This window comes from Microcaecilia unicolor, chromosome 7 (genome assembly GCF_901765095.1).
Source record: "Microcaecilia unicolor chromosome 7, aMicUni1.1, whole genome shotgun sequence".
In the NCBI taxonomy this organism is placed as follows: domain Eukaryota; kingdom Metazoa; phylum Chordata; class Amphibia; order Gymnophiona; family Siphonopidae; genus Microcaecilia; species Microcaecilia unicolor.
Genome location: NC_044037.1, coordinates 209769337 through 209794966, shown reverse-complemented (window position 1 = coordinate 209794966; position 25630 = coordinate 209769337). Strand labels below are relative to the sequence as shown.

At 41.2% G+C, this 25630-nt stretch overlaps 1 protein-coding gene across 1 annotated transcript in view; it reads right to left on the bottom strand.

Annotated features, from left to right (window-relative positions):
- CALCRL (calcitonin receptor like receptor) overlaps positions 1–25630 on the bottom strand; it is a 227785-nt gene that overhangs the window by 82812 nt on the left and 119343 nt on the right. Inside the window, exon 2 of the mRNA XM_030209336.1 lies at positions 3901–4003. Within this exon, the coding sequence (XP_030065196.1) occupies positions 3901–3951 (51 nt within the window). The 5' untranslated portion in view covers positions 3952–4003. The remainder of the gene's footprint in view (positions 1–3900; positions 4004–25630) is intronic.

Sequence of the window (25630 nt, the reverse complement as noted above, 5' to 3'; positions counted from 1 at the left end):
AGATAGTAAGTAAGAGGGAGGGGAGACCCACAGCGCCGCTCGCCTGCCTGCCCCCTGTTTGTCCAGAAATCCGGACAAACAGGCGGGTGGGCAAAACCTGCTGGATGCCCCGGACATGTCCTCAAAAAGAGGACATGTCCGGGGAAATCCGGACATATGATAACCCTACACCCCCCCCCCCCCCCCCCCTGTATATAAGTTAAAGAAAAAGAAATCATGAGTTCTGGAAAAGAACAAGTTTGGCAATGGTGCAATAATGTCTGGTGATAAGATAAGAGTCATGAACATGTGCAAACAATGAACAACCCAAATGATTAACAGGGTGATGGAAAATAGAGATAGGATGGCTGTGAAAGGTGGAAAGAATGTAGCTGACATTTGCAGATTTAGCAGAAGAAGCCTTAAGGGATTAGGAGAAATGACGTACAGAAATTAGGTGAGGTAGCAAAAAGTAGACTATATAGGAGGTATGACTGAGAATGTAACTTAAGCAAAATGAGCTAGCTTTCCTTCTGTGTATGCTGTTATTGTAAATATATACTTTGCTTCCTGTATAATGTTCTTATACAGCCTCTGTCCAAGGGAGGACAGTTGAAAAAAATAAAAGTTTTTTATTCTTTCTTGCTGAATATTGTGAATGTGATTTGTATAACCTAAGAGAATAAGGAGGTTTTAAACACCCCCCCCCCCCCCACACACACACACACACGTTTCTTAAGCCCCTCTCTCTCCTACTACCCACTCCACTGGGTCCGTCCAGTGTCTCTGCCTCTCCTCCCAGTGCTGAAGCTATGTCTTGCATTCAGAGGCTGCGGTGATTGAAGCAGGCAGCGTCTGACTACTCTGGGGCCGTCCCTTCTCTCGGCTGTGTCCCGCCTGTTTGGTAACAAGAAATAGCATCATAGGAGGCGGGATGCAGCTGAGGGAGGGGAGGGCCCCGGGGCTGGTCGGAGGCTGCCTGCTTGGGTCACTGCAGCTGCTGAATGTGGGGCATTGTTTACCACTGGGAGAAGAGGCAGAGACACTGAACAGAGCCGGGGGAGGCAGCAGGAGAGACGCTGAATAAACCTGGGAGAGAGAGATGCTGGCAGTTCTGGAACATGTATGTATGCAACTTAACACATTACCATTTGTAATTCTGTTACCCGGAAATGGCAACCGCCATTACGGCAAATGTAAGCCACATTGAGCCTGCAAATTGTTGGGAAAATGTGGGATACAAAAGCTACAAATAAATAAATAAATAAATAAATAAATACTTTAAATGTTGATTTTCAGAAAGCTTTTGTCAAAGTTCCTCATGAGAGACTCCTGAGAAAATTAAAAAGTCTACAAAATCCTGAGTTGTGTAAAATGGGTAAAAGTGAATCAATTTTTCACTCTTTCAAAAAGCACAAAGGCCAGGGGCCACTCAATGAAATTGCATAAAAATACTTTTAAAACAAATAGGAGGAAATATTTTTTCACTCAAAGAATAGTTAAGCTGTGGAAGTCATTGCCGGAAGATGTGGTAACAGTGGTTAGTGTATCTGGGTTTAAAAAAGGTTTGGACAAGTTCCTGGAGGAAACGTCCACAGTCTGTTATTAAGATGGATTTGAGGGACGCAACTGCTTGCCCTGGGATTGGTAGCATGGAATGTTGCTACTAATTGGGTTTCTGCTAGGTACTTGTGACCTGGATTGATCACTTCTGGAAGCAGGATACTAGGCTACATGGACCATTTGGTCTGACCCAGTATGGCTATTCTTATATTCTTAAAATTTAGTGCACATATACTTTTTTTTATGACAGGTTATCAAATATGCATCCCTCTTTCTATTTATTAGTGTACTTTTACCTGCCAGGCAGACCCAGTCGCTAGATAATATCATCCCTACCTAATCTAATTGATTACTCATACTGACTTGACAGTTGCCTGAACATCTGTACTTATAGGTCTATTTGTCTCTCCTTTCAAATGGTTCTCTATTCTTCTCTTCCCCCTCCAAAATCCCCCTTCTTTCTCTTCTCCTATCCATCATCTTCCATTTTCCCTTCATCTTCCAATCCATTTTCTTTGCCTCACTTTTGCTCTCTTCATTCTGTTATCCTCTCTTTGCATCTTTCCTTTTTCTTCCCATTCATTCTTTTTTTCTGGTTGACATAGTCCCCATCTTGACACAAACACACATATGATTGACATACCTGTAATAACACTGCTACCACATCAGTGCATGGCAAAGGGCGGGGGCCATTGCGTAAAATGTGACTTGGATACATAACTGGCAATTCTATAATTTGTTGTGTGCAGTTACATGCTGCATGTGTGCATACGTGTTGAGATAATTGGCACTTAATGCACATGTAAGTTCTATAGCACATAACTGCAAGGGAGTGTACATATGGGCAAGGGCATGGGAGGGTCTCCAACTTACATGGGTAGCTTATAGAATACTGTAAGATACATGCATTGCATCATGCAGATTGGCGCACCCATTTATGCCCGTCATTGACCTGGCGTATAGATCACACATACATTTAGGCAGTTAATACTGGTTAATGCAAGCATTCTATAATGGAATTGGTACTCCAGGATGACACAAAACTATTCAGAATAGAATAGGTGCTCTCGTACTGCATTGGAATGACTAAAATGGGGTACCCTATACAGTGCATGTTAATGTTATTACATCAGTATGTGAGTTTTCACTATATACCTTGGGAACTCAGAGTTATGGCTTGAACAGTATTAGCACCATAAAAGCAGAACCTGCTGCCTTCTGGATCATAGTGATAGTGGGCTGTTATTAAAGGGCCATGGCAGCAGCTGTAAGTGGTAAGCAGTTGTGGCATAGCCACAGGTAGGCCAGGGTAAGCAGAGGCCCACCCAGTAGCAGTGCACCTATGATGTGGCTGGTGGAGATTCCCATGCCCCAGCAGCTGAAAAGTCCTGGAATCTCTCTATCTTCTCCCTTGCGGAGATTCCCATGCCCCACCAGCTGAAAACTCCTGGAATCTCTTCCTCTTCTCCTCTGCAGGCAATCCAGCATCTCTCAAATCCTCCACATACTTTTTAAACATGCCAGCAGTAAGCAGCAACTCATACATGCTGCTGTGCAAGCCCCAGAGCCTTCCCTCTGATGTGGTCCTGCCTAAGTGTAAACAAGAAGATGAAACAGAAAGTTGCATCAGAAGAAAGGCTCAGGAGCTAGTGCAACACTGTGTATGAGTTGCTGCTCTCGCTGCGGGCGAAGAACTGAAGTGTTTAAAAGGTACATGGGGGAGAAGGGGGAGTTGAGAGATGCCAGATTGCCTGCAGGTGGGGAGGAGGGTTCAGAGACACCAGATCATTGGTGACTGGGGGGGGGGGGGGGGGTAAGAGATGCCGGGTGGGGGGGGGGGGGTCAAGGTTATCATGCCCACCCACTATGGACTCAGGCCCATCCAAAATTGGGTACCTGCCAAGTTGCTGGTGAGTAGGAAGCAACAGCTGCAGAAGGTAAGCAAGTGATTCATTTGTTTCCTTATGGTTCTATGACAAAACCCTGATTCTGCCTGAAGAAGTTGATTTTATAGTTGTTGACATGATCAAAATCTCTCAGGAACCGGGGGAAAAGGAGTCCTGTTTTTCTAGATTAATTCCTGCTTTATTTTCCTTCCTGTTTGTCTCATATCAACAACATACACTATTTTTTTTACCCAGTTCTAAAGTTGCCTCGTCCTAAATTACCAATGGCTATAATTAAACAACACACATCCTGGTTAAAGGCCAATTTTCTGACTGCCACCTTAGGACAAAGTTCCTAGGCTTTGTGCTAACACTGCATCTTACATGCACAAATATTGCAATAGCTAAGCAAATTAAAAGGCAAACATGATATTCTGTGAATAGAAAGGTAATGAAACAAGATAAAACTCACCTTGGCAACAGAAGAGAGAAGTAGCAAATGCATGATCCATTTATTTTCCATTATTAAATCTGATAAAACGTATCTCCCAGTGCAGTTCAACAATGAAATCAAGCTGCAGAAGAAATCAGAGAATGGATGAGCAATGCACAAAATTGTCTCTGAAAGTAGCACTGTAAATATTCCTAGACAGAGACCTGTAGTGTACCATGTGTGAAGTCCGAAACTTCCATGCCTCACAATATGACATATCAAGCAGCACTGAGCAGTCTGCAGGGATATGCATTTCTGCATTTTCATGTTATTCTACTTTGGCAGATACTATTTATCTTATTTCACGTTAGCACGTGCTAAAACAGGACAGAACTCAATTGAAACAAAACAAAAGCACATACACACACACACACACAAACCCTAAACATTTTCCTCTACATAACCATAGCAATCTTCAGGACCACTTAAAAAAACAACCCAAAAACCAACAACCGCTTTCAAAGACAATGCACGAGCATGTGTCACTTAATTAAAGCTCTCTAGGCTGAAGAGGAGCATCAATTACATCTTTTGTTTGTTTATGTATTTATTGGGATTTATTGAGCATTTTTATGAAGAGATTCACCCAAGATGGTGTACAGCAGGTACAGTTTAACATAAAACTTACAATTTTATTAACAGCATAACAATAGTAAAATGACCAAGTATAAACATAAATACCATGAATGAGGTAAACTTGAAAACAGCAAATTAAAATCTGATAATAGGACTACCATGAAACAGGATAAAAATATGTACATTTAACAGCACTGAAATTAAAATAACATAAATATAATACAATGTCAGTGTAATACTAATGAAATATCCAATAAGCACACAATTAGAACATTCAAATAACATTGCTGTGATACTAATGCTTTTCTACAATACAGCTTACGATTGTGCGGAGGGGCCAAGTGCAGACATATAGATGGGGACAAGATGGGTGGTACCTTTTTTTAGGTCAATATTCAAAAGCATTTCTGTGGTTTGCATCTATTAACTAACTTTGGAGTTAATCACATGAATCTTTTTTTCCCCAAACTATGTGGATGGCCAACATATCAGTTTGGGTGGGTATCTTGATGTCCAGCAAGAAGTTAAAAGGAAGGGGGCAGGCAGCTAGGAGGTGTTTCAGGGACTAGGCTAAACGTTATGCAGGAATGCACCAAAATTCAACACAATCTAGATAATTGTATCCATTTAAATAGAACTAGAGAATGTAGTAAAAGCAGTTAGCTTAGAAGGACTTTTAAAAAGTTTGGATAATTTCCTGAAGATAAAGTCCATTTGTCATTATTAAGATGGACTTGGGAAAATCCACTGCTTATTTCTATGATAAGCAGCATACTGTTCTGGGATCATATGAGGAAAGGCTAAAGAGGTTAGGGCTCTTCAGCAGGGAAAAGAGACGGATGAGGGGGAGATATGATTGAGGTCTACAAAATTCTGAGTGGCGTAGAATGAGTAGAAGTAAATCAATTTTTTACTCGTTCCAAAAGTACAAAGACTAGGGGACACTCGAGCAAGTTGCATGGAAATACTTTTAAAACAAACAGGAGGAAATATTTTTTCACTCAACGAATTGTTAAGCTCTGGAATTCTTTGCCGGAGGAGGTGGTAACAGCGGTTGGCGTAGCTGGGTTCAAAAAAGGTTTGGACAAATTCCTAGAGGAAAAGTCCATAGTCTGCTATTGAGACAGACATGGGAAACAACTGCTTGCCCTGGGATTTGTAGTATGGAGTTTTGCCACGATTTGGGTTTCTGCCAGGTACTTGTGACTTGGCTTGGCCACTGTTTGGAGAACAGGATGCTGGGCCAGATGGACCAATGGCCTGACCCAGTATGGCTACTCTTATGTTCTTATGATCTTGCCAGGTACTTTTGACCTGGATTGGCCACTGTTGGAAACAGGATACTGGGCTTGATGGACCTTCGGTTTGTCCCAGTATGACAACACTTATGTTCTTTTGTTCTTGGCTGCCATAACTTATACAGATAGATTACCCTTTTAAGCTTAGGACTGCATATTCAATGATTCTACTTAATCAGATAGATCAGCTGAGTAAAGATAAGGTGATAAATCATCCACTTATTTTATGTGGTGGCCAGCCACTAAATACTGACTTCTCTGTAAATAACTTGAATTAAGTTTAGAGACACTGAATGAAATAAATATTAATATCAAATTTATTTAGCCAGCTTTCTGTCTATCAACAGGAGCAAGTGGTAAGAGCAGTTCATGTAGCTGGGTCTAAAAAGATTTAGACAGATTCCTGGAGGAAAAGTCCACAAACCGTTAATAAGGTAGACCTTAGGAAAGAAAATACTTATCTCTGAGGGTAAGTAGAATGGAATGTTTGGGACTCTGCCAGGTACTTGTGACCTGTTGGAAACAGGATACTTGGCTAGATGAACCCTTGGTCTGACCCAGTAGAGCAACTCTTGTCTTCTGTTTTGTTTTTATGACTTATAAAAGAGAGAGCGGCATTTGTACTCAAATGTGTGAATTGCATCTGAGCAGATGGAGCCCTTCATTTTCATAGAAAGCCTGCAGACCAGAAATTATGTTCATGCACATTAATCCTTTTGCCATCTGTTGTGCTATTTATATCACAGTTCATGTAGAGCTTTCTTACAACTTTCTTTTAGTATGACGTGCTTAGTTGTTATATTTAAATAAAAAATGTCAATAGTATAATGTTGTTTTAAGAACTGATTTGAAACAGGCTTATTTCTACTCTCATAGAATAATTAGTCCATGCTTCATAATTTTCTGGAATGTGTGTGTACCTAATTATATATATCTGTTTATTTATTTGTCAATTCAAATAACTATTGGTGCAGACCAGTGAATAACAGAGTTTGTTTTTTAAGGCCAGAGCATGAGCTTTACAGGAGGCCAACCAGAAGTGAACTGAAAGCAAATACTACCGGAATCCCTTTATTAAGCTGTGGTAAAAATAGGCCTTAGCTCGTCCTTACATGGGTCTTTCCCATGTGCTAAGGCTATTCTTACCATAGCCTTAAAAACCCTGATTCTCAATTTTTTTCCATTAATGACTGTGTGCATATGTTAAGAATACAAAACCAATCTGGAAAGTAATCACTTCAATGTACACATACCATACCAAAAAGAAGTGAAAGGAAATGTTTCTTCTCCAGATAGCGATATGCAGGAGGAGCAAAAAAAAAATGGAGGAAACAAAACCTCAGCTGGCTGTGATATTCTGAAAAAAAGTGTTTACCGGGTATGACCGGAGTCTTGGATACATCTGCGGAGGTGAATCTTGGAAAGATTTGGTTGATGCTCAGTAAGATGGACACAACTCTCCAGAAATCCTCAGGTGAGGTAACAGCTTTGTATCTTAAGTTTGAAGATCTGGTTAAGACAGTTGAGTCAGTGAAAGACGATCTCTCCACTCGGGTCAAGCAATTCAAAATGAAGTGAAACAGCTTCAGGATTTCAAGTTTACTATGGTTAAAGATAAACTGGCTCTCCATAAAAGAATAGAGCAGATAGAGAACTTTAATAGGCGTTTGAATCTTCACCTTCTGAATTTTCCTGAAGTCCCTGGCACTCTGCCTATGGATTTATTTAGAAGATATTTGGTTGAAAACTTGAAAATACCACAGGACGCTATTCCTCCTATCAATAAGATTTTCTATCAGCCCAAAGGAAGAAAGAAGAAGAAGGCGGAGGCGGAGAAGATATAAATATTGATGTGAACAATATATCTGCTATTTTGGAGCAATCGATAGAAAATGATACAGAGAGAGCCATGCTCCTAGTTTCTTTTGTGTTTGAACAAGATCTCAATGCCATTTTAAGGCTTTACTTTAAATGCTTAAATGTTTTCTTTGGAGGGGAAAATTTTTGGATTTATCCAGATGTTACTAAATTAACTCAAGAATGGAGAAAATGTTTTAGGCTATGAAACAGGAAACATTGAAATTAGGGGGAACTTTTTTCCTTGCTTACCCATGTAAATGTTTGGTCCAATTTGGAGAGACGAAATACATTTTTTATTCCCCAGAGAAATTAAAAGCTTTTCTAGATTTAAAAAAGCTAAAATAATGTTGGAAATAGTAATATAGGTTAGGTAATCACATGTAGCCTTTATGTCTATATTTTGTATTACTTATGAATAATCTCCTATGATCTAGCCACTTCTCCTAATTAATGGTGGTCTAAGAAAGTTTATTTTATTTTGATATATGATTTTTCTTCTATTTGCTTTGGCTTCTACTGTGTTTCTGAATGACAAGTGTATGGCTTGTAAAAAGTTTTGTAAAACTATTATAAATAAATAAATGAAAAAAAAGAGGCATCTCTCACAGAAAACTGGGCCCTCTCCTTTGTGTGCATCCTACAATCCTCAATCTTTGCATTGCTGTCACGGCCTTTTCTTGCAACTTTCTTGTAAATCTAGATACCAGGGACAAAGCTAGGTGGGGCCATTGGGGCATGGGCCCCCGCAGATTTAGCCCTGGCCCCCCTACTTTCACCCCCCCCCCCCGTTGCCAACCCTCCCCCGCCACATTGGACCCCCTCCCTCCCGCCACCGCCGCCGTCAGGTACCTTTGATGGCGGGAGTCCCCAACCCCCGCCATCCGAAGTCCTCTTCAGCGCCAATCTCCGGCATGTTACTGATCTGGATTCTGTTTCTGTGAGTCTTGACGTCCTGCAGGACTCACAGAAACAGAATCCAGATCAGCAAATGCACTGGACTCGGAGACCGGCGCTGAAGGGGACTTCGGCTGGCGGCTTGTGGATACCAGAGAGATGACACAAAAACTAACTGGTTAGTGCAACTGAAAATAACTGGTTAGCACTGAACTGAAAACTGGCTAGTATGAGGATGTTCTGGGGAGGAGTTGGCATTTAGCCGGTTAAGTGCCGATATTCACAGGCCCCCTCCCTACCCATCTTCAAATCATTGCTCAAAGCCCACCTCTTCAATGTCACTTTTGGCACCTAATCACAACACCTCTACTCAGGAAATCTAGACTACTCCAACTTGACATTTCATCCTTTAGATTGTAAGCTCTTCCGAGCAGGGACCGTCCTTAGTTATTAATTTGTACAGCGCTGCGTAACCCTAGTAGCGCTCTAGAAATGTTAAGTAGTGGTAGTAGTAGTATTCAGCACTTAATTGGCCAGGTTAACCGCATAAATAGGACTGCATAAAAGTCAGTCCTATCTTTATGCTGTAACCCTTAGCCAATTAAGTGCTGAATATCGCAAATAGAGGGTCTTTTGCTAAGGTGTGCTCACATTTTTGGCACACGCTAAAATTGTGGGAGCACTAAATGTTAGAGACACCCATAGGAATGTATAGGCATCTCTAACGTTTAGCGCGCTCACAATTTTAGCACGCTCTAAAAATGTGAGCTTGTCTTAGTAAAAGACGCCCATAACCGGCTATGCATTAGCTGGCTCCGCAAACCCACAAATTCAATGCTGGTGCCCAAACGTTGCCAGACATTAAATTTCCAGGTTTAATGCCAGTGGTGGTCAGCATTATGCTGATCACTGCCGGCTGAATATCCGGCCCATTGTTAATGGGTCCAATTTGTGTACAGTGAGTCATTTTTCTAACGTTTTGATTTGCACCATTGAGTGTCTCTTTATTGGGATGATTTTCAGACCAGCTTGGACTCCATGAGATATCTGCCTGTGGGTTTTGGACATGGGCATCCCGTTTCCTGTCTATTAAGACACAGAATATGAGAGGGAAGGGTGTCTAATAGTTAACAGAAGATCCTTAGAAGCAAGAGATCCAAGCTGTGCCTGGTAGAGGTTATACACTGCCTGAGTATTTTATTGTATATTTCTGTTATTTTCTATAATGCAGCTAGCAGGTGCTTTTTTTTTTTGGGGGGGGGGGGTCTGTCTCTGTCTAGCATGTTGGTGTGGAGAGATGAGCTACAGACACACTAGTAGGAGCATGCAAGGAAACATATACATGATGGAACACGCTCATCCAGAAGAAAGTAGCTTACATTGTGCTCTGCAGTTTTTGGGATAACAAACCGATCTAGTCTCATCTATCACCAAGATCATTTTTACCAGAGAGGGAATCAAAGAGCAACAACATCAGGGGAACCTGAGAGCTGGTCCCAGGAAAGAAGGAGAATGGACCAAACATAGCCTCTGCAGAGTCAGTTATAGGATTGCAGGAAACGAGTCTGTGAAGCAGCCAGCCAACTAGGAAGAGGAGGAGGGAGAAGTCCGAGAGCACGGGAGGACAGCTGAGAGGCAACTCATTCAATCAGGAGAAAAATAGACTTTAATAGGGGGCCAGTAATGCTTTAAGGCCAAAAGGCTGTAAATGCTCTTCAGAAAGAGACTACAGATAAAAAAACTTGATATAGTCTCAATCTGAATCAACTCTAAACTGTTGAGCTTAGAGGTCATTAGAATCCAATCAAATTAGAATCTGGACATTTTGAATCCACTGGATTAAAAAACTGTGACTTGCTGACAAGCAACAGAATACTGCATCCGTCTTCCGGCATATGTCTTGAAAGAACATTCTCTCCTTCAGTCTGTCTGTTAGTGTTAATCCAATGTACAGGGACTGCAAGCTACAGTAGAAGTTAAAATGTTGGCACCAGATGGAAATTCCAGAAGAGACTGAAAAATATGTGGTATGCGAATCTGTTTATGTTACATACTGTATATTCACAGCTCATGCTGGCTATGTACAGCAGACTCACTGAAGGCCCCATTTTTCATAATAAGCTTTCAAAATCGAACATAGTTATGTGGACAGAAAACTACCTGCACATCTTGCCTTGTTATATTTGTGACTGGTGTTATATGGAAGAAACTACTCATCTGCAAATTCACCTTATGAGGATAATTTTATATCTGGCGGCCAGAAGGACGACACATAAGCTCATGTGTTGCTCCTACGATATATTGTATGTGCAGAGCTGGCCCAAAAGTATCATAGAATTATAGAAAATGATGGCAGATAAAGCCCATCTATGCAGACATTGCTTCCTTCTATATTCTGAGCAGAATCGTCTGTATTAGATGAGTAGTGTTTGTTATTTGGTTTATCTTTACCTTTCCTGGGTATTTTCTATGCCTTCTGTCTTCTTTGCATCCTGCCTTTGGATTCTAATGCTTCAAAGAGGGACTTTCACTAAAATGCGTTAAGCAGTTACCCCCCCCCCCCCCCCGGATTCTAAATAAGGTGAGGTGAGTCACAGGTGTTAAATTGGGCATGTGCTCAATTTATGCACACACCTTAGTTGAGAAACGAGCCAATCAGTGATGATAATTGGTCAATAACAACCATCAATACTAATTGGAAATAATTACAATTTGCATGTGCTTCTTTTTAGGCGTACTATAAAAGAGGCACACGTATATTCTAATGCACGTAGCTGAATTAGGGGCATGGCCATGGCAGGAGTGTGGGCATGTCAAGGACATTCCTCAAATTTACGCACACAGTTATAATGTGTGCTTCGGGGGGAACGTGCCTTTATTTAGGCGTGGGTATTTACACCAGGTTTTCAGTGTCGTAAATGTAGGTGTATTTTTTGGCCCTATGCGCTATCCTATACACTGTGGCCAAATTTATTTATTTCTGTAGTGCCAGAGTGACTCGGCAGTAATTGGGCCGTGCTATGCGCTGCCTGGTTACCGCGGGAGCCCTTGCCGGCACCTCAATGGGTGGTGGTAAGGTCTCCCCCCCCCCCCGAAATGACCACACGGCAAGTGCTTTACTTGCCATCCACTATTTCCTGTAGGAAAGCGAGACTTCCCTTTTACCATCTGCGGTAAAATGGGTCCTCAGCATGTGTTTAAAACACGCACTGATGGCAGCACCAGCTCCCTTTTGCCACAGCTTAGTAAAAGGGGCTCTTAACTGGCTATGTGGCACTTCATAAAGACAGCGCTGGCTTTTATGCTGTCCTATTTATGCTGTGACCTTGGACAGTGCGTGTTTCGGCGTCAAGTGACGCCTGCCTCAGGGGTCAAAATTTAGTTCTGCAGTGTATAAATTGTGTAGGTTTTATGTTTAAATCTGTTTATTGACATAAAATTCAGAAAATACATACATAATATTGCAACTTAGAAAATAATACTGATGCAGCCAACATCTGCCAATCTTTCGTCTGTCGTCAACTGGCATTTTCCTTTTGTCCCTAAACAACCCACCCCCTCCCCCTCCCTTATTCCTCTTTTTATATTATACTAGTAAAAAAGGCCCGTTTCTGTTTTAAAGGAAACGGGCGCTAGCAAAAGGTTTTATTTGAAAGTTTTTTTTTGTAACCAAACAGTTGTTTGAAAAGTGTTATAATGAGAAGGAATATTTGTGTAGTTTGTATAATGTAGAAGGTGATCCATGAGTGTGTAATTGTTTTTTTTAATGTGTAAATCATGTGTTGCCATGTTGTACCACCATGTGCAGTAATCCTCGTCCCATGTGCAGTAAGTTTTTTTTTTTTTTTTGGGGGGGGGGGGGGGTTAATTTGTAATTCTCCAAACGGGATTGTCTGTGTGTTTGTGCATTAACCCATGTGTTGTGTTGCTGTTAATTTATTTTTTGCATCTTCACATTGTGCGTTGCGTTCCTGTGTGTGTAATTTCACAAATGAAATGGGCACCATGAAGATTTTGCTCGTACTGTGTATATTTGAGAGTGTGTGTGTGAGAGGGACTGTGTGAGAGAGAGAGAGCGTGTGTGTACGTGACAGAGTATGTGTGTGTATGTGTGCGTCTCCATATCCTCCTCCTTCCGGCAAGCCCTTGCAGGAGCACAGGGGTGTGCAGTGAGACAGAGTGTATGTGTGTGTGAGAGTGTGGGTGTGGCCGAGAGACAGAGTGTGTGTGTGTGTGTTTGAGAGAGTGTGTGTGACAGTGACACACAGAGAGTGAAAGACTGTGTGTGTCTGTGTGTGTGTGTGTGAGAGAGAGTGTGTCTGTGTGTGACACTGACCTAACACAGCCTAGCAAACCACCTCAGAATGTGACTTCATTCCAGGCAGAGAATGTTGGAGGTGTCGTGTGATGTCATAATGCGTCCGACGTCATCTGATCTACACAGCCTAGCAGACCACCTCAGAATGTGGCTTCAAGCCAGGCACAGAGCGTTGGAGCTGAGAATTATTATATAGGATGTAAATCTTCTCGTTGATAGTACAGGTCAATTACAATAAGTCACCATTATTGTTTGAAAAGCCTACATTCTGCAACAGTTAACCTTTACAAAAGAACAACAACCATCAGCATAACGCTTATATGATTCCCCCCTACCCTTGCCACCCCCTCCCCCCCATTTGTGCACAGGAGAAGGCTTTTGCAAGAGCCCATTTTTTCACGTTGTAGCGAACATTTTGTAGAATAACACCTTAACATGTCGAGGCATTTTACATACACAATTTATACACTGCAGAACTAAATTTTAACCCCTGAGGCAGGCGTCACTTGACGCCGAAACACGGTCCGTGTCGGGTCACATGTCAATAAAGTACTCCTGTTGTCCTAGTCTTGAAGGCCCAGTGTTGCTTTTTTTGTTTGTATACTTTGGTTGTATGCTGTTTTACCCTCTCTATTTGTGTGGTGACCTTGGACAGTTAAATGCTGAATTTAGGGGTCCTTTTACAAAGGCGTGCTAGCATTTTTTAGTGCACGCTGAAAAAAGCACACGCTAAATGTTAGAGATGCCTAAATACAGTGGTGGAAATAAGTATTTGATCCCTTGCTGATTTTGTAAGTTTGCCCACTGACAAAGACATGAGCAGCCCATAATTGAAGGGTAGGTTATTGGTAACAGTGAGAGATAGCACATCACAAATTAAATCCGGAAAATCACATTGTGGAAAGTATATGAATTTATTTGCATTCTGCAGAGGGAAATAAGTATTTGATCCCCCACCAACCAGTAAGAGATCTGGCCCCTACAGACCAGGTAGATGCTCCAAATCAACTCGTTACCTGCATGACAGACAGCTGTCGGCAATGGTCACCTGTATGAAAGACACCTGTCCACAGACTTAGTGAATCAGTCAGACTCTAACCTCTACAAAATGGCCAAGAGCAAGGAGCTGTCTAAGGATGTCAGGGACAAGATCATACACCTGCACAAGGCTGGAATGGGCTACAAAACCATCAGTAAGACGCTGGGCGAGAAGGAGACAACTGTTGGTGCCATAGTAAGAAAATGGAAGAAGTACAAAATGACTGTCAATCGACAAAGATCTGGGGCTCCACGCAAAATCTCACCTCGTGGGGTATCCTTGATCATGAGGAAGGTTAGAAATCAGCCTACAACTACAAGGGGGGAACTTGTCAATGATCTCAAGGCAGCTGGGACCACTGTCACCACGAAAACCATTGGTAACACATTACGACATAACGGATTGCAATCCTGCAGTGCCCGCAAGGTCCCCCTGCTCCGGAAGGCACATGTGACGGCCCGTCTGAAGTTTGCCAGTGAACACCTGGATGATGCCGAGAGTGATTGGGAGAAGGTGCTGTGGTCAGATGAGACAAAAATTGAGCTCTTTGGCATGAACTCAACTCGCCGTGTTTGGAGGAAGAGAAATGCTGCCTATGACCCAAAGAACACCGTCCCCACTGTCAAGCATGGAGGTGGAAATGTTATGTTTTGGGGGTGTTTCTCTGCTAAGGGCACAGGACTACTTCACCGCATCAATGGGAGAATGGATGGGGCCATGTACCGTACAATTCTGAGTGACAACCTCCTTCCCTCCGCCAGGGCCTTAAAAATGGGTCGTGGCTGGGTCTTCCAGCACGACAATGACCCAAAACATACAGCCAAGGCAACAAAGGAGTGGCTCAGGAAGAAGCACATTAGGGTCATGGAGTGGCCTAGCCAGTCACCAGACCTTAATCCCATTGAAAACTTATGGAGGGAGCTGAAGCTGCGAGTTGCCAAGCGACAGCCCAGAACTCTTAATGATTTAGAGATGATCTGCAAAGAGGAGTGGACCAAAATTCCTCCTGACATGTGTGCAAACCTCATCATCAACTACAGAAGACGTCTGACCGCTGTGCTTGCCAACAAGGGTTTTGCCACCAAGTATTAGGTCTTGTTTGCCAGAGGGATTAAATACTTATTTCCCTCTGCAGAATGCAAATAAATTCATATACTTTCCACAATGTGATTTTCCCGATTTAATTTGTGATGTGCTATCTCTCACTGTTACCAATAACCTACCCTTCAATTATGGGCTGCTCATGTCTTTGTCAGTGGGCAAACTTACAAAATCAGCAAGGGATCAAATACTTATTTCCACCACTGTATTTCTATGAAAAACAGTAATCAGGCACCTATATAACTTTAAGTAGTGAAGTGAGCTCTTAATCAATCTGTTCTTAATATACTCAACTTCTCAATATGTTTATCTTATATACATTCTAAAGGTCAGAATGATCGAAAGGTCCTAATAGGATCCGTCAGATCTGCGTGTATGCCTCCTAATTGGCTAAATCCTTTCATGAGCCAAGCATATTTCTAGAGACGGCACCGCAATCCTCATCAATCCTGTTATTAAGTTTTAATAGAGTGCTCATAGAGTGCCTCATACCTTTCACAAATGTGCGCTGAAAAATGGCTTGCGGTAGTGTAGGCGCGGGTTTTGGGTGTGCGCTGATCCATTTTTCAGCGCACCTGTAATAAAGGCCTTTTTTTATTTTTGCCGAAAATGGACATGCGGCAAAATGAAAATTGCCGCGTGTTCATTTTGGGTCTAAGACCTTACCGCCAGCCATTGACCTAGCGGTAAAGACTCACGCAGTAACCGGGCGCTAATGACCTATGCATGTCAAATGCCATTTGGTGCGCGACTGCTATGCACATCTGAAAATAATTTTTCAGAAGCGCGTATTGGACGCGTGCCAAAAATGAAATTACCGCAAGAGTCACGTGGTAGCCAGGCGGTAACTCCATTTTGGTGCACATAGACGCTTATGCAGCTTAGTAAAAGGGCCCTTAAGTGCTGCTGAAAATAGCCGGTTAGTCCCGAACAAGCAATTTAACTGGCCAGGAGCCATTTCTGTCTGGTTAAATCGCTTTGAATATTGACCCCATAGTTCTTACTACTTCTTTTTCCCTGATTTCACAAAGAATGGAGCTGCTTTTCCAAAGGACTGGAATCCTACAGACCAGGCACACCACACAGGGGAATGCATGTGTTTCTTGGGGTTTGCTCAGGAAGAAAATAGATTCCCTATGGGGAGAGCAGGTACATATATTACCTTCTTACCTGCTTTGCATCGACTGCTTTTTTACTTCTGTCTGTGAGAAACTTGAGTTGCACAATGAGACAATCATGTAGACTGGAAGTGGAGTGGATTGAATCTCTAACAAACAATCATATACAGGGAGGTACGAACATCAGTGAAGGGAAGTGCACAGAACGGAAGGGAAGACAAACATTTAATCACTTTGTCACTCACACACATCACACACACACACACAAACACACAATCATTCTGTGTATCTCTCTCTTACACTATCTGTAAAACACACTGTCATTCTCAGTCTCTCACATGGGCAACTGTATGTTGCATTCTCACGAGTAAGGAGCTCTTCTGATGTGATTGATAAACTGATTGAAGGGCCTGAACCATAGGAGCCGACTCTGTGGGTGCTGTGGGTGCTTGAACACCCCCAATATTGAGAAAATTCATTGTATGTGTCCAAGGAGGGGTTATTTCCACTGGGCTTAGCTTCCCCAATAATTTTGAAAAGTTGGCTCCTATGGCCTGAACAAGGAAAACTTTTACCATATTGTAACACAGTTTACACAAAAACTATTGTATATAAAGAAATCTTACTGTAATATATGGTGACATATATTAAATGTATTTTTCCTGGGGCTCTGGGGGGGGGGGGGGGCTTGTTCCAGGGTTTTGGTGGAGGCTGCTGGCTGGAAAAGATTTAAAGTTTAGTTTGGGAATTGTTAATGGAGTTAGCTGAAGAAAGTGTGAGACGTTTCTTAAATGTGGTTTTATTTTTCAAGAAATAAACCATGATTAAGTGGGTATTGTACTATAAAATGTTCTTTGCTGTTTTGGGTACAGGTTCAGGTTGAAACTGACTTTGAAATTCTCTGTATAGGAAGTTTTGCATTTACTTCTATGGGGGAGGGAGATTCTAAACAGATCAGAAAAAAAAACTGTCTTTCTCTGACAAGCTGATTGGTTGAGTGATGTCAGATCCTCTAGGGGGGGGGTGAGTTGCCAGGGAGACTGGAGTGAGCCAGTGTTGCCAGGTGGGCGGTTTTACCACCCAATTGGGCGGTTTTCCGCGACCCGCCGCATGAAATTTTTGCCCGCGGGTTGCGGGTTTTTGGGCTTGTTTTCTGTCTTTTGGGCGGTTTTTTGAGCGTTTTTTTCGTCCGCAGGGGGCGGGGTTAGTGACGTTTTGGGCGGGGTTAGTGATGTTTTGGGCAGGGCCGATGACGGGGAGGCGGGCCGATGACGGGGAGGCGGGGCCGATGACGGCGGGGGCGGGATTGATGACGGCGGGGGCGGGGGTGATGATGCGGGGGTGGGGTGTCAGGGGCGGGGTTTGACTTTGGGCAGGTTTTGGGCTGGATTTAGGCTCGATTGGGTGGGAAAAAAATTTTCCACCTGGCAACCCTGGAGTGAGCAGAGAGACCAGGGCTGTGAACATGGATTGAGAAAGAAAAAAAATGTATAGTGTGTGTCTGTGTAAAAGTAAGAATAAAAGTATGGATTTTGTGAGTTTAAAGTGAAATGTGATATTGAAAAAGGGTACTTTAATATTGAAAGTGAGTGAAGGTGAGCTTTGGTGCTGAGAATGAGATGATTTGAGCTTAAAAGTGAGTACTTCAATAAACAGACTGCCTTTTTCATGACTGTGTTGCTGAATACATGTGGGGAAAAACTGATGTATTTTGGGTGGGAGAGAACTGTACTAATAGAAAGCTGTGAGAAGTTTTAAACCAAATTTGGTTTGGAGTGAAACAGAGGTATGTATGTCCCAGCATGCAGTGAATGGAATGGTTAAGTTCTAAGGGAATTTAAGGTCATGGAAGGTGGAATGAGAATCTGTAGGCTCAGGTATTAAGTGGACACATGGCTGCCTACTCTTTTTAGAATAGGGGAAACAGTTGAGACTCAGGTTCTGAGAGACTGTGATTTCTGCTGGTAGTTATACTAAGTGAAAGAAACTATAAGGGTGTCAGGAAAAAGTGTATAAGGATTTTTAACTCTGACACAGGGGAAGGACTGAGAGGTGAATCTGTGATTTGAAGAAAGAAGCCATTAAGCTGTGTCTGGGGGGAAGGTGTGTTGTTTGTGAGTTCTGAGTTCAGTGCAAGCAAGGTTTGGAATCTGACTTCAGAATAAAGAAAATCCAGCACTGCTGTTGTCTGAGTGTGCTGTATTCTCCAGATTGATCTGATAGCTGTGAAGGGAAAAGTTATGCTTTTATGTGAAGTCTGTGAGATGGAATGTTGAAGCCTGCTGGATCATTTTAGACTAGGGAAACATCAGTGAGAAATAGGTTTTGTAGTGAGAAAACCTTTAACTTATTTTATTTCAATTAGAGAGTTTGGCCACAGTATTGAGAATTGGTTAATAGTCACAAGAGTGGACAAGCCCAGGACGTTTTAGGGTCTTGCCTCCATTTATTTTCTTTATAAGTGAGGTTTAGGGAGAAGAAATCTGGGGGAGTCATCCTCTGAAGGGTTCCAGATGAGCTCCTATGCAAGAAAGACATCACCTAAATAAATTCAACCACAGCTAAGTGACATTGCCAAGGGTGTTGAAAGAAATATATTATTTTTTCACAACATTTAAAGGAAAAACAAAGGAACAGACCATCAGATATTAAAAATCCATGAGGTCCCTGCAAAAACACCAATAGTGCACACAAAGAGACCAATTTCTACATCAGGAAAGAGAATAACCACAAATATCTGATTTTGATAAAAGACAATTTAAATACTTATCTGAAAAGGTTCTTTTCCGCCTTTTTAGGTGAAACAGACAAATTTAAGGGTATACATGTAGTTCTACATTTGAATGTTGAATATGTTATTGCAGTTCTATTAAGCTTCACACTAATTGTGAATTTGAGTTTATTTGAATGAAAATTTGCTTGCATTTGTATTCAATAAAGAAAGAGATAATTTGCAAATCTGAAAGTTTGGTCCTTTCATTTCAGGAACAAATCCTAAATTTAGATTCTTTTCCTCCTTTATTCTTTGAGAGTAAAGGACGAGGTTAGTTTATTTGTTCCACTCCCTTGGCTGTGAGTGTGTGTTCCCTGGATATTCGCCACGACTACAACCATCAGGTATCTGGGAGCACATCACTACAGTCCAGCCGAGAGGGGTGGTAACATTACACATGTAAACAACAATTATATTCAGAATACAACCATGGAAACATTAATGGCAGGAACTCATTACATTGCTAGTGCCCGTTTCATTGTGTTAAGAAACAGGCCTTTTTTAACTAGTAAGCCATAAAACATAAAAATGTACCCACACAAAAAGCTGGTGCCAAAGCCCGTGGGTACTTTCTACCAATTGCGAGTTTCAAAGGAAGAACAATTAGGGCACTTTTCCTTTTGGATGTGATGAAAAGTCCTTGCATAAAAAGTGCCCAAAGATTTTGCAGCAAAATTGCTCTCTATGGTATACTTGTGGATCTTCTACTTTACACTCCTGCTACTGGGTTACCAATAAACCTGCTAGCAAATACTAAGGGCTGGGTTCAGTAAACAAAAATTTCCCATTTTGGGCTTAATTCATTAAGGCTTTTTTCCCATTCTGTGTCTGTGGGAAAAAACCTTAATGGATCATGCTTTGTATATCCATGGGGAAATACTTTGTAAGCCTTGATGGATCATGCCCTGTATGTCCATGGGGAAATGCTTTCTACATCTGGCCATAAGGATATAAAGCATCAGTAATTTTCAAAAAAGCTGAAAGTACGTCTTAGGTTCTGCAGTAAAAGAATGAGAACAATATAGGAAAGGGAATTTGGATTTAGCTCATGCTTTCTTTTTTTTCAGTAGTAGCTCAAGGCAAGTTACATTCAAGTAAAGTAGATATTTTCCTATCCTCAAAGGGCTTATTATGAGGTCCCTTTACACAGCTGTGGTAGAAAGTGGCCTTAGCATGCCTAGGGACAACAAGATTGTTTTAAATTTTTTTTTTAAATCAGAGAGAATAAAAATGAAGTAGAAGTTATTTATTTTCATATCTTGCCTTTTAGCCTGGAAACTTTGCACTGTCCCTCTGATATTCAAATGATCAGTGCTGATAATTGACACTTAATAAGCAATTATTGACATTAATTGGCATTCATTTGAATATCCATGCACAACTGTCTAAGCATATTCTGTAAATTGATGCTCGTAAATTCTAAGGTGCATAGCTGAAAAGGGGGCATGGCCATGGGTGTGGAATGGACGGTTACTAATAAATGAGGTTAAGAGTAAAATAATATGTCTTAACGGAACCCACAATAACTCCCCCCCCCTCAGAGTCTACAATTTCTTTTGAAATACTTGACTGCATCGACTGCACTTCAATTGCATGTACTGTAAATGCAGTATACTGTTCTGACAGACCACCAGCCAACATTCTTCTACAACTGGAAATTCCCTTATGAGACTATCTTCCAGGAAGGTTGTAGTAACCAGATACCAATTGTTGCTGAGGTGAACTTCAACATTCATTGACTCTATTGATCTTGTTTAAGTTAAGTGAGGTAAATATTTGACTACAAGGAGAAGAAATTATTATCTTTATCATAACCTATGTCAATATTTATTATGAACACTTTTAGACAGTAGTTTCAAAAGAGAAAATCCATGTATGCTTTCTTGTATTTTAATTTTTCAGTCCTGCAAGCTCTTTCAATATGAAAAACAAATCCTTTGTATTGGTTCTTTAGCTTGGCTGGTCGAAAAATTAGTCAAGTTTACATCCTCCTCTATCCTTGATAATATAGGACAATAAAACAGGGTACTCCCAAAAGACATATGAACTTAAACTGACAAGTACCCTTACCAAGGAATGCAAATCACTCACAACACCATGGCAATGGTTCAGAAGCTGCAAATTATGCTAAATGCCAGATGTTAACTATTTTGAGAATATTTGGAAATCTGATAAAGAGACATGATCATTAAAGTTTACGTTGGATTCTTCTAAAGCTTTTGATATCATGATCTATCTGAAATGAAGATGAATGCAAAAGTTTAAAGATAGCATGTTTGAAAAACCAGAAGATGTTGAAAGAGAGGTACTAGCAGGACATATTTAAAGCTGCTTTTTCTAAATGAAGTAAAATGATGTAGTGGACTTGGAAAACTGTTATTTTAAAAATTAGTGGTGATTTGAAGGAGGGAATAAATAGTAATATTATCATTTTTGCAGCTATATCTGGTTCTGATAGATTTTATCCACACTGCCAGAGTCAGAGGTTTTATAAAGGTGCATAGATATTTTAGGCAAAAAGAAAAGTGTTCAATGAGCATATGCATTGTAATGCATTTCAAGGATGATATATACTGAGCAGGCAAAATCGGGGTATATTAATTGATGGTAGACTGACACTAGTTGCAGAAATCCATGCAGCAAAAAACTGGGTGCATATTTAGGTGGCATGTGCATGCATAAAGTCTGGTTTTCTAGTCATATATATGAACATGCCTGTGCATAAATAACAATAATCTAGCCACATGCTACTTTGTAATGTTAGTGCATTTTTTCAAGAGCATGTAATTTGCTGGTGGACATTCACAATGGCAGAGTTTGAGTGAAGGGATGGGCATGGAGCACATTTACAGTGGGGGAAATAAGTATTTGATCCCTTGCTGATTTTGTAAGTTTGCCCACTGACAAAGACATGAGCAGCCCATAATTGAAGGGTAGGTTATTGGTAACAGTGAGAGATAGCACATCACAAATTAAATCGGGAAAATCACATTGTGGAAAGTATATGAATTTATTTGCATTCTGCAGAGGGAAATAAGTATTTAATCCCTCTGGCAAACAAGACCTAATACTTGGTGGCAAAACCCTTGTTGGCAAGCACAGCGGTCAGACGTCTTCTGTAGTTGATGATGAGGTTTGCACACATGTCAGGAGGAATTTTGGTCCACTCCTCTTTGCAGATCATCTCTAAATCATTAAGAGTTCTGGGCTGTCGCTTGGCAACTTGCATCTTCAGCTCCCTCCATAAGTTTTCAATGGGATTAAGGTCTGGTGACTGGCTAGGCCACTCCATGACCCTAATGTGCTTCTTCCTGAGCCACTCCTTTGTTGCCTTGGCTGTATGTTTTGGGTCATTGTCGTGCTGGAAGACCCAGCCACGACCCATTTTTAAGGCCCTGGCGGAGGGAAGGAGGTTGTCACTCAGAATTGTACGGTACATGGCCCCATCCATTCTCCCATTGATGCGGTGAAGTAGTCCTGTGCCCTTAGCAGAGAAACACCCCCAAAACATAACATTTCCACCTCCATGCTTGACAGTGGGGACGGTGTTCTTTGGGTCATAGGCAGCATTTCTCTTCCTCCAAACACGGCGAGTTGAGTTCATGCCAAAGAGCTCAATTTTTGTCTCATCTGACCACAGCACCTTCTCCCAATCACTCTCGGCATCATCCAGGTGTTCACTGGCAAACTTCAGACGGGCCGTCACATGTGCCTTCCGGAGCAGGGGGACCTTGCGGGCACTGCAGGATTGCAATCCGTTATGTCGTAATGTGTTACCAATGGTTTTCGTGGTGACAGTGGTCCCAGCTGCCTTGAGATCATTGACAAGTTCCCCCCTTGTAGTTGTAGGCTGATTTCTAACCTTCCTCATGATCAAGGATACCCCACGAGGTGAGATTTTGCGTGGAGCCCCAGATCTTTGTCGATTGACAGTCATTTTGTACTTCTTCCATTTTCTTACTATGGCACCAACAGTTGTCTCCTTCTCGCCCAGCGTCTTACTGATGGTTTTGTAGCCCATTCCAGCCTTGTGCAGGTGTATGATCTTGTCCCTGACATCCTTAGACAGCTCCTTGCTCTTGGCCATTTTGTAGAGGTTAGAGTCTGACTGATTCACTGAGTCTGTGGACAGGTGTCTTTCATACAGGTGACCATTGCCGACAGCTGTCTGTCATGCAGGTAACGAGTTGATTTGGAGCATCTACCTGGTCTGTAGGGGCCAGATCTCTTACTGGTTGGTGGGGGATCAAATACTTATTTCCCTCTGCAGAATGCAAATAAATTCATATACTTTCCACAATGTGATTTTCCGGATTTAATTTGTGATGTGCTATCTCTCACTGTTACCAATAACCTACCCTTCAATTATGGGCTGCTCATGTCTTTGTCAGTGGGCAAACTTACAAAATCAGCAAGGGATCAAATACTTATTTCCCCCACTGTACATATTTCTAAAACTATGTGCAAGGATTTTCACCACCTTTATGGCTGGCCTAAGTGCCGGTGCTTAAAAACATATGTAAATATATACCAAGGGCTGCATTCTGACTTTTATGGACCTGGCCATGTTTTCCTTCAAGGGCCCCTCCCTTGGTGGCATTTAATATATGACTGAGCTTTTAGTTTGAATTGCATGCATATTTGAATTGCATTTGATTTGTATATCATATATTTGTATTCATTGGGCCTGATATTCAGCCAGCGATGAGCAGCGCTTTTACTGTCTGCTGCTGGTGTTAAAACCAGATATTCAATGCCAGGCCATTTCCACAACCGGCACTGAATATCTGGGAGGGGGGGAGGGGTTAACCACTAAAACGTTAACCAATTATGCTGGTATTCAGCACTAACTGGTTAACATTTTAATAGCTAAAGATAGGACAGCTATTTATCTGGTTAGGTGCTGAATATCGGCACCTAATTGGATAAGTCATGTAATATAGCCAGTTATGCGCTAGGCGCTAACCAGCAATATTCAGTGGAGATATCTGGTTATCTTCCACTGAATATTAGTGGTTAGGCAACAATATGCTTTTTAACCAGTCAGTCAATGAATGTTGGTGTTCACCTCAGCAACAATTGGTATCTGGCTATTATAAACGTCCTGGAAGATAGTCTCATAAGGGAATTTCCAATTGTAGAGGAATGTTGACTGGTGATCTGTCAGAACAGTATACTGCATTTACACTATATGCAATTGGAGTGCAGTGGATGCAGTCAAGTATTTCACAAGAAATTATAGACTCTGAGGGGGAGGGGAGTTATCGTGGGCTCCATTAAGACATATTATTTTACTCTTAACCCCATTTATTAGTAACCACCCATTCCACACCCATGGCCACGCCCCCTTTTCAGCCATGCATTTTAGAATTTACATGCATCACTTTATAGAATATGCATAGACAGTTGTGTGTGGAAATTCTAATTAATGCCAATTAATGTCAATAATTGCTTGTTAAGTGGCAATTATCAGTGCTGATTGGCTTGTTAGCTAATTAAGTTGTAGGCGCAAATCCAGGATACAACTGGATTTATGCATGCAACGTAAGTCAGGCTATATAGAATCTGGGAGTTAGTAAATTCTATTGGGGATGTGCTAAGAACATGACTGGTGCTAAAAGTAAACCTTGGTTTCATTCGGGACTATTTTTCCTTCCTCAACAATTGAGGCGCAGAGAGCAGTTATGGTGTAAAAAGAGATCTTTTGATAATCTTCAGGCTTTTAAAAATGCACAATGGTATTACACATAGTTGAAACTTGCAAAGAAAGATTATTTTTTTAATAATCTCGGGAGCTAGTGATTCGATCAATAAATTGCTTTCTATTTTTTCTTCAATGATGCAACCTTCAGTTACATGTAATTCATCTACCATGCCTTCTGCTAACTTATTTAATCAATATTTTGTTAGCAAAATTACTTCTTTAATTTCTGTTTTTGGTAAACTTCAATATGTGTCTATACCAGTTCCTACTGTATCTTTAAAGTATGCAGTGGATTTCTCTTACCCTTCCATCTCAAGAGCTACTGTGGAAAACACTTTTGGGAATGAATATTACTGGTTTACCTGTTTCCTGGTATCATTGACTATTTCTTACACTCCAACATATTGTCTACACTCGCTCAATGATCACAGACATGTCTTACCCAACCCTAGACAATCATATTATGAAACCGCAAGAAAAATACTTTTCATTTTCTGGCCCCATTCTTGTGGAATAGCCTTCTTTGTATATAAGAGCTGAATGTTTGTTAAACAGTTTTAAGATAGCTCTGAAGACCTTTTTTTCAACTATTTAGTGTGTTTCTGGATTAGCAGATCAGTTGTACCTGAAGAGAATGTAGTAGTTATGCATCTATATTTTATCTTTTTTGGTGTGATTGTTTTCTTTTCTATATATTTTTGGGCATTCTTTTCCTTTTTCCATATGTTTTTAATTATTTTGTAAATCGTTTTGATTTGATAAAAAAGGTGATTCATCAAGTACAAATAAACATAAATATAAACATAAAAGTGACATTGCATGGTAAGTACCACATGCTAACTGTGTTATGCAGTCCCTGCTCATTACTCCTTGCCTCCTATGACAACAAGCTGCCTTGAGTGATTTCCTTCAAAAAGGCAGTAAATAAATCCTAATAAATAAATAAATAAATAAAATGTACTTAGCAGTCATATTTGCACAGTAGCCAGCATGACACTGCATCAATAGTTAGTGCACTTCTGAGGAAG